The sequence below is a fragment of the Girardinichthys multiradiatus genome, chromosome Y (genome assembly GCF_021462225.1).
Source record: "Girardinichthys multiradiatus isolate DD_20200921_A chromosome Y, DD_fGirMul_XY1, whole genome shotgun sequence".
Lineage (NCBI taxonomy): Eukaryota > Metazoa > Chordata > Actinopteri > Cyprinodontiformes > Goodeidae > Girardinichthys > Girardinichthys multiradiatus.
In genome coordinates this window covers 40,849,668-40,859,283 of record NC_061818.1, presented here as the reverse complement: position 1 = coordinate 40,859,283, position 9,616 = coordinate 40,849,668, and the positions used below count along the sequence as shown (strand labels likewise).

The 9,616-nt window shown below is 44.7% G+C and overlaps 1 protein-coding gene across 1 annotated transcript in view; it reads right to left on the bottom strand.

The window, feature by feature from the left end:
• LOC124864110 (caskin-2-like) overlaps window positions 1-9,616 on the bottom strand; it is a 60,731-nt gene that overhangs the window by 18,102 nt on the left and 33,013 nt on the right. Inside the window, exons 4-9 of the mRNA XM_047358740.1 lie at window positions 9,173-9,270; window positions 8,332-8,477; window positions 5,680-5,775; window positions 4,659-4,789; window positions 2,564-2,672; window positions 1,065-1,173 (exon numbers count right to left, since the gene is read on the bottom strand). Of these exons, the coding sequence (XP_047214696.1) occupies window positions 1,065-1,173; window positions 2,564-2,672; window positions 4,659-4,789; window positions 5,680-5,775; window positions 8,332-8,477; window positions 9,173-9,270 (689 nt within the window). The remainder of the gene's footprint in view (window positions 1-1,064; window positions 1,174-2,563; window positions 2,673-4,658; window positions 4,790-5,679; window positions 5,776-8,331; window positions 8,478-9,172; window positions 9,271-9,616) is intronic.

Sequence of the window (9,616 nt, the reverse complement as noted above, 5' to 3'; positions counted from 1 at the left end):
GAGAGTCCAGATGAAATCACTCCATCAGATCAGATGTTGTGAGATCTTTGTCTCCTTCTGTTAGCAAAGGTTTCCTCTAAAGAGAAGCTGCAGCATCATCACTACATCCAAACAGCCTCAGCAGGAAACTGCTGCTGAGAACATTACAGCTGAAGAACAGACTTCTGGAGCATCAAGAACTTCAAGGGTGTCTCCTCCTGTAGAGAAACTGTGTTGGTGAGGAGGAGACCTTTGGAAAATAAGGGCAGCAAAGGAACCTCAAGAAAACCATGAAGGACAGACTGAAGGTCTGCAGGAGGAACCAGGATGGAGAGCAGAAGACTGGAGTAAAGTTATTTTCTCTGATGAATCCTCCTGATTGTTTGGACCATCTGGAGAAGAAAAGTTGAGAGCTACCATGAGCTCTATGTGGTACCAACGGTGAAGCACCCTGATCCAATTCATCCAGGGTTTGCTTCTCCTCCAGGGGAGAGGTCTTCCTTCCAGTTCTGCTTTAAAGACTCAAAGCCATGGATTTATAAAGGCATCAAACTTCCTCCAGGAGCAACCTTCTCCAACAGAAACATTTGGGTGATGATCCGTGGATCTTTGAGCATAGAGGAGCACCATGTCACAAGAGGATCAAAGATCAGGACATGTTAATGTAGGACATGTGGTCAGGAGGTTATTCTGAACCCAAATGAGAACCTGTGGTACGTTCTCAAACATCAGGTGGAGAAATAGAAGCCCACAGACCGGGATCTTCTCCATCAGTCAGGATTTGGTCCACATGTTCATTTCCAGCAGGTTAGGAAGAAGAAGGATCGACAGTGAAAATATTTGCTCTGCAGAAAAGCCTTTAGAACATTTAAGGTGTTCTTCAGGAGAAGACGTTTCTAGCTGATAGTGTTTGACTGGATTATGGAGGACCATCTCAGATTCATCTGGGGAAACAGCTACATCCAAATTCATCTCAGTTTAAACAGACAATTGAAAGGACCTATTTATTCATTCATGGTCGGATCTTTGAGATGAACCCTGCAGGACCTCACTGGGTTCATGAGAGAAGAGATGAGGGCTCTGACCTCGCAGCAGCTGCTTGATGTCCTTGCTGGCGTGGGACGTGGTGAACTGGTTGACAATGTCCAGCGCCGTCTGGTTGTAGGTGTTGCGAATGTTCACGTCCACTCCAGCCTGAAGGAGAACAGAAACACAACAATGCCTCAGTTGGATTGCTTTGAAAGCTTTAGATGTTCTGCTCCTTGCTTCCAGTCTGTTGAACACAGTCACACAGTGATGCACACGGTACCCACCCACCCATCTCTTGGTTTCTGCAGATAATGTTCTTCTGGCCTTTATCTGGAGGATCCAGGCAGGAAATGGACAGAGCGAGAAGACATGCAAAGGTCCCAGGGTCGGGAATGGAAGCCCAGATGGCTGCGGCGAGGACCACGGCCTCCATATGTGGGCCGGCCGACCTATGTCTCCATCACGCACCGCCCCACAGGTAATGGGTTTTACTGGGACTTTGTGACCCATGGTAAATCTGGAGGAGCTGCAATAATCTGCAGCTCAGGTGGGGCAATCTGTGCGCAGGTCAACTGTTAGCCATAAATCTGGCCTTTATAAAAGAGTGGCAAGAAGAAAACCAGAAGATTGTAAGAAGTTCTCCATGTCACGAGTCATGCAGGAGATGAAGCAAACAGGTGAAAGGAGGACCTCTGATCAGAGCTCCTGAGTGGAGGGAAACTAACACATCACCCTGAACACAGCATCCCCACACTGAAACATGGTGGTGGCAGCATCATGCTGTGGGGGATGCCTTTCTTCATCAGTGACAGGGAGGCTGGTCAGAGTTGATGGGAAGATGGATGGAGCCAGGAAGAAAACATGTTAAACGCAGCAGAAGACCTGACATGGAGATGGAGGTTCTCCATCCAGTCTGATGGAGCTTCAGTTATTTTACAAATAGGTACATTTCTGTGTTCAAGCTTCAAGCAAACAGAGACAAACCCCAAAGATACTTTGATTGTAGAGAAGGTATTGACTCAGGGGAGCTGAATACAAGCCACACTTTTCAGATTTTTATTTAAATAATATGTATTATTTTTCTTCAGTTTTGCACTACTGGTGTATCACATAAACCCTAACAGGTCAACATGTGAACAGGTTAAAGGGTGTGAATATTTGTGCAAGCCTCTGTAGTTCCTACAGAGATTTATGGGCTAACTGAAGAGCCGGCTAACAGCAAGTGGTTCTGTTTAAATCCAGGTTCAGCTCATGATGCCAGCATTGTTCTGTTCAGGGTGGTGCTGTAGCTAGGCTAACACCTCGTTAGGCTAATGAAGCAGCTAATTACCAGAGATGCCTCCATACTAGCCTTATCTAGATAGTCTCAGCTGCTACATTAGCCTAGAGAGGAATCAGGACTGTATATATATTTGAGTATTTAAAACATTAATCAGACAGTTGCCATAGTTACATAAGCTAAGGTTAAATTACATATCGAACTACATTTCCAGGTTCCTCCAGGTCAACCTGGAGGAAGCCGGATTCTGCTCTGGACATCCCAGAATCTACTCACGTCCAGCAGGAGTCGCACCACTTCGGTTTTTCCATACAGCGAAGCTTCATGCAGGGCTGTTCCAGACTTGCTGGTCTTATTGATGTCGATGCCGGCCTTCAGCAACAGCCTGAAACAAGCAGAAAGCTGCATTTCACACCTTAATCCTGCTTTTTACTGTTCAAACCCATCATCCCATCATTAGTCACAACAAGTTAAAACACCCTTTAGGACCCGATGATTGTTCCGGGACTCGGGTCCAAAGCTACCTGGGGTCTTACAGGTTTAAGTGCAGCAGACCTTCAGACTAACACAGCCTCAGGTGTTCTTGAATCATCCAATCAGGGCAGTGAAGCCAAACTCACAGCGAGCCAATAGAAATGGAAACACAAAGAGAGCAAATCAGGATAAAAGACTAAACTGCAGCTGTGGTTGAGGAGCCAAACAGTCAGAGTTTGCTGTAATATTTTAAAGTAGTCTGGATCAGAGGTTCTCCAGCACTTCTGAAGGTCCTTCACCTCAGCTTGTATTTATATCAAAATGACTTGTTTTAACTGATTAGCCATTAAAAACTCATTGAGCTGCATGTGTTGCATATAGGCTGTAATTCTGGTTCTGAAGCAGATTCAGTCACATAGAAGCGATCCAGTTCTGTTGTTCCTGTTCTTCAGCACTGCTGTCAGTTATCTTCACATCCACACACTTCCACAGAAAGCTCCACCTGACAGGGAAGAGGAAACACTGAAACTGGGTCACAGAGACGCCGTAGTGGGTTTCACGTCTCTGCAGGGCATAAAGGCGAGCAAGTCCATGGAGTCAAAGCTCCTGCATCTCCAAGCATGCATGAAGCTCATTGGTTACAGACCTTCAACCACAGCAGTCTGAAGCCATAAAGTCCTACAGACAGTTAAAGATGAAGCCTGACACCCAGCAGGGAAACATTAAATTAATAATCATCCGTTTCTGTGTCAGTTTATGCTGACTGACTTTCTAAAAGGTCATAGACAGCTGGAAGCATCGTAATAAAAGATGAAGAAGAGAGAAAAATGAGGATTTACCACCAAAGATTTAACAATATAACTTCATGGTTTTCTGGTGAAGTATTTACTAAAAAATCTGGTTTATTTATGCTTGAGTTTTCCTTTCATTTGTTTTTCTCCTTGGTTATAGATTTTCTAAATTATTTGTAATTATTTGTGACAGAATTAGGAAAAAATGTTTTAAATATTTCCCTCAAGGCAGAAAAAACGTCCATATCCTTCGTCATGACTCCCAACATCAAATCAGGATTAATATTAACGAAGAAAAACAACAATATGGACATTAATGGAGTTACAACAGGTAAATAAACAGGTGTATAGAAAATAAATGTGTTAGATAAATAACAAGTCAGCTGGTGAAGAGCTGATTGTCAGAACCAGTCAGAACCTTAAAGCATCTCAGCCAAATATTTGAACTAAATAAATATTAGATATTAATAAAACACAGAGATTTAGTCTCTGGGTCTTTTGGACTCCAGACTGCAGCTGTAACTCCAGCTGTTCTGAGTTAAAGATGCTGAACCCGTCAGCAGGAACATGGATTTGAACACATCATCTGGTTATGATGAGCAGATGTTTTTATTAGACCACTCCAAGCCCGTTTTGGTTGTCTTATTTTCACGTTGTTGTGAATAAAACTGGTTTTGATCCATCTGGCCCAGTTGGTGTTGTTTGGGTCCAATCCAATGATGTTAAAGTTGTGATAATGAATATTTTCATGTTCAATAGTTCAACTGTGCTGCTCAACAGGTAAATAATTCCTGCATTCGATCATATTTTAGAAGCTAAATGCAGCATTTATTGAGGCTTTAACAGAGAAATGATCTGGATCACTGCTTCCAGGATAACCAGAAGATAATTCATCATTATTTATCCAATTAGAGTTAATTAAACTAGATGTTGTCAGCCTGCTTCAGAACATTTTACAGAAGAACCCAGTGGGGACATCAGGAGAGACTTCGGTCGGATGAGGATAATCAGAACCAGAAGATGTAATCTGGGTTTAATCCTTCAGAACCCCTCTAAACTGGACTAAATGACGTGTTTTCGTGTCTCAGCTCCACACGGTTCCTCACCGTATGATGTCTTTGTGTCCGTTTCGAGCTGCGAGGTGCAGTGGTGTGGTGTAGGCTGAATCCATCGGCTCTTTCCTCTCGTCCTCCAGCAGAGCCACCACCATGTTGCTGCTCAGAAGCAGTTGGACCACCTGAGGAAGACACGAGGGGAAACGGGTCATCAGGAGGTTGTTAAAGCTTGTCCAATGATCCTGTTTCTACAGCTCAGGATGCAGACATGTTAAACTTCTGCTCAGCTATCAGGAAGAAAGCTGCAAACTCCAAGTATATCTAGAAATCTGAAGCTCAGTAATGTGAGGTTCTAGCAGATGTTTTTTGAATCATCTGCAGATGATCTCCAGTTGTTTTCTTCACACAGGTCAGCAGTGAATTAAAACACTCAAGTCAAGAAGAAATAAAGTATTTCCAGTTCACGTTCTGACAATATGGAAGTCAACAATGTTTGATAAATGATAAAAACACGACTGAACCGAGTTCTGGTGAGGCTACCACCATGTTTACACATAGAACCGACAGGCAGCATCTGAAAGGAGCTCCAAATGTGACTCTTTTCTATACGCTGTTTTATTCTGGACTTTCAGTCGTTTTCCAGCCAGTGTAGAACCCTGAAAGAACCTAAATGTTCCAAGAGGTTCCCCGGTGGGACTCGTTCATCGTCTGCACACATTTTAACAGAAGAAGAACTTTTATCAGATCATAAAACAAAACTTCAAAATCTCGGGAAACTGAGACCAACTAAAGGACCTTTAGTTCAGATTTAAAATGTCGAAGAAAAGACCAAACTGAGATGCTTCAGGAGGTTCAGGAGGCTGAAGACAAATGTGCAGCAGGGGATGATGGGTAATGAGCTGCAGCTGGAGTCCATTTAGTGCTGCTGTTCCTGTCTGCGTTGAAGAGTCATCACTGGAGCTGCAGTAGGAACGTTCTACCAAAACCACAGAGAGCTGCTGGTGTTCCTCACAGAAACAAAACCCAGAACCACAGAACCTGCTCCAACATGTGTCAGACTGAGCTCGCTCACCTTGGCTCGTCCAAATTCACAGGCCAGGTCCAGAGGAGTCTTCTTGGCCCTGTTGACCAGACACGGGTTGGACTGATGCTGCAGCAGCATCTCTGACTGAAAAACACAAACAAAAAGTGTGAATCGCACAGAACCAACACCAAGATCAGGTTCTTTAAATAAGCCGGTTCTAAAGCCACATAGGAAGCATATAAAGCATAACAGCAGGATGATGTTGGTTCCGACTGATCCAACCGCCCCTGCTAGCATGTATGTCAGCATCTACAGGGGTTGGACAATGAAAGTGAAACACCTGTCATTTTAGTGTGGGAGGTTTCATGGCTAAATTGGACCAGCCTGGTAGCCAGTCTTCATTGATTGCACATTGCACCAGTAAGAGCAGAGTGTGAAGGTTCAATTAGCAGGGTAAGAGCACAGTTTTGCTCAAAATATTGAAATGCACACAACATTATGGGTGATATACCAGAGTTCAAAAGAGGACAAATTGTTGGTGCACGTCTTGCTGGCGCATCTGTGACCAAGACAGCAACTCTTTGTGATGTATCAAGAGCCACGGTATCCAGGGTAATGTCAGCATACCACCAAGAAGGACGAACCACATCCAACAGGATTAAATGTGGACCCAAGAGGAAGCTGTCTGAAAGGGATGTTCGGGTGCTAACCCGGATTGTATCCAAAAAACATAAAACCACGGCTGCCCAAATCACGGCAGAATTAAATGTGCACCTCAACTCTCCTGTTTCCACCAGAACTGTCCGTCAGGAGCTCCACAGGGTCAATATACACGGCCGGGCTGCTATAGTCAAACCTTTGGTCACTCATGCCAATGCCAAACGTTGGTTTCAATGGTGCAAGGAGCGCAAATCTTGGGCTGTGGACAATGTGAAACATGTATTGTTCTCTGATGAGTCCACCTTTACTGTTTTCCCCACATCCAGGAGAGTTACGGTGTGGAGAAGCCCCAAAGAAGCGTACCACCCAGACTGTTGCATGCCCAGAGTGAAGCATGGGGGTGGATCAGTGATGGTTTGGGCTGCCATATCATGGCATTCCTTATTGCGCCCAATACTTGTGCTAGATGGGCGCGTCACTGCCAAGGACTACCGAACCATTCTTGAGGACCATGTGCATCCAATGGTTCAAACATTGTATCCTGAAGGTGGTGCCGTGTATCAGGATGACAATGCACCAATACACACAGCAAGACTGGTGAAAGATTGGTTTGATGAACATGAAAGTGAAGTTGAACATCTCCCATGGCCTGCACAGTCACCAGATCTAAATATTATTGAGCCACTTTGGGGTGTTTTGGAGGAGCGAGTCAGGAAACGTTTTCCTCCACCAGTATCACGTAGTGACCTGGTCACTATCCTGCAAGAAGAATGGCTTAAAATCCCTCTGACCACTGTGCAGGACTTGTATATGTCATTCTCAAGACGAACTGACGCTGTATTGGCTGCAAAAGGAGGTCCTACACCATACTAATAAATTATTGTGGTCTAAAACCAGGTGTTTCACTTTCATTGTCCAACCGCTGTATGTCAGAACCAGCACTAAGGTTCTCCTGCTGGCTTCATGGAGCTGGGAGCACCAGCAGCAGCGATGAAGATCTGAGGTCCTCAGCTGGAAAAAATGGAATACCATCTTCATGTTCCCAGCGCAGGAGGTCCAGTGGCACCAAGGATTGGTAACCTGATTGATGAGGACTATCTCATGAGCTACCAGAGACATCTGGACCTTGGTTCTAGGTGTAGGCAGGTGCAGCTGAACGTGAGCAGAAACTGGAGCAGGAAGCAACAAAATGAGTAAAATATGTTTGGTTTTTAAAGGTTCTGGTTTGGTGTTGGTGAAACAAACCGACCCAAATAATTCCCAGATTCATACAGAGCTGCTGAACATCTGTATTTGTTTGGATCATTTAAGGATCGGTGAGAAGAACCAGCAGCATCCTTAGAGATCCGTTACATCCTGGTTGCACCATGTGGTTCAGACCCAGTTCCAGTTGTTTGTGATGATGAAAATAATCGGATCATGTTTAAAAGATTTAATGAGTTCTTCAGAAATGGATTAAAACAACTGTAAACCGATCCTGGATCAGACCCAAATCTTCCCTAGATGGAAACGAAGGCGGCTCTCCTGGATTCCTCCTAATCCCGCCTGAAAACCCGAGAGCTGAAGGTCACTCAGGATTATTAGTTTCCCCTTAAAAACACCTCCTCCTTCCTGCTAACATCTGAGCAGCTCAGAGAGCGCGGGCTAACAAACAGGGTCGGCCCACACATCCAGAATCCTCCTCACTGGGAATACCCAGAATTCCTGCAGCAGCTGAGGCTTTGGGTTTCCAGCAGGATCTGTAATCTGAATGGAGAAACTTCTGCAGCTTTAAATCATGAAGGCTCATTCTCACAGGGAGCTGCAACCAAAACTAGGTTCAGGTCCAGCTGTAAAGCCCAGTAGAGAGAACAGAACTTTAAGTGCTGCAGTCTTTCTGCTTTGGGTTCATCTCTATCCAGTTACTGGAACTTTCCACCTTAAGACCAAAGTTTTATGGAAAAGTTGCTGCAACTTACTTGTAGTTTCTTAATGAGTTCATGGCCTCTTTATTACAGGCACAAAGAACCCGGAGGCTCGGTTCTGTTTGCATCAACTCACCACCTCATAGTGTCCATACTGAGCGGCCAGGTGCAGAGGGATGTGTCCGTCCATCGAGGCGGCGTTCACCGACGCTCCGGAGCGAAGCAGCATCAGCACGGATTCTGCTTTTCCCTGCCAGGCGGCGTAATGCAGCGGACGCATTCCTGCAAGGACAAACGCAGCAGAACCATCAGGGCAGCGCCGCATTTTCCATGACCTGATGGGAAACATCTGACCACCAGCTCCTGTGGACCGAAAGTCTCCTCAACATAACCTCAAATAATGATTTAGAGGAGAAACTTTGCTCCACACAGACCAGAACATTGTGAGGTTGGTTTCCATCTCTGAGGAAAATCACAAGAACAGAGAACATCTGGAACAGAGAACATCTGGAACATCATCTAGCTTTGATTTCTGCTGAGCTCATTAATCATCTGCTTCCAGGCTGGAACATCAGAGGACAGCTGGTGAAGAACAAATACTGAAGGACACCAAGTTTAAAAGAATGAGAAGAACCAACAATCTTCTTCAGAGGAGCTGAGCTGAACAAGCTGCAGTGAACGCAGCATAGTCAGCTGTTAAAGTTAAATCATGTGAGAAGATGATGGTCAGCTAGGAGATGCTTTAAACTCAGGTGGTCCATTAAAGTACGAAATAAAACTAAATGGCTTTGGAGTTTGGTGACAGACGTTCCAGAGCAGCTCAGACCTTTACTGGAGGTCTTCATGAAGAAGGGCATCATCAGAAACTGGAACCTCAGGACTACAAACAGAACCATAAACCAAAGTTTTAAACAAAGTATTCAAACAGACCCAAACTGGGCCCCGTGTGGTCAGAACAAAGCATGTCTGGTTCTCACCGTTAGTGTCTTTAATGTCGACGGTGGCCTGAGCCTCCAGCAGCGCCGCCAGCAGCTCCGTGGTTCCTGTGAGCGCGGCGTGATGCAGCGCCGAGAAGCTGCAGGTCAAAGGTCACAAACACAGAGAGACCCTGGTCAATTAATCAATCAGAGCTTTGATCCAAACCTTCCTCTTTAAAATCTTTTGGTTTTCCCTGCTGTTCTCACGTTTTCCCACCAGGACCAGAGAAATATTCTTTATTCCAGTTTTAACTCAATTAAAATAAACTAAATTCCAGTGAAATGAATAAAAATTCAGATTTATTGACATATTTACCTAATTAAAACAAAGACATGCCATTTCCCAATGTTTCCTGTAGAAGGTCTGTTCTCAGCAACAGAACCAGGATTTGGGTCACTGTTTCTTCGACGCTTGCTGGGTTTATCCCAGTTAACAGATGGGCT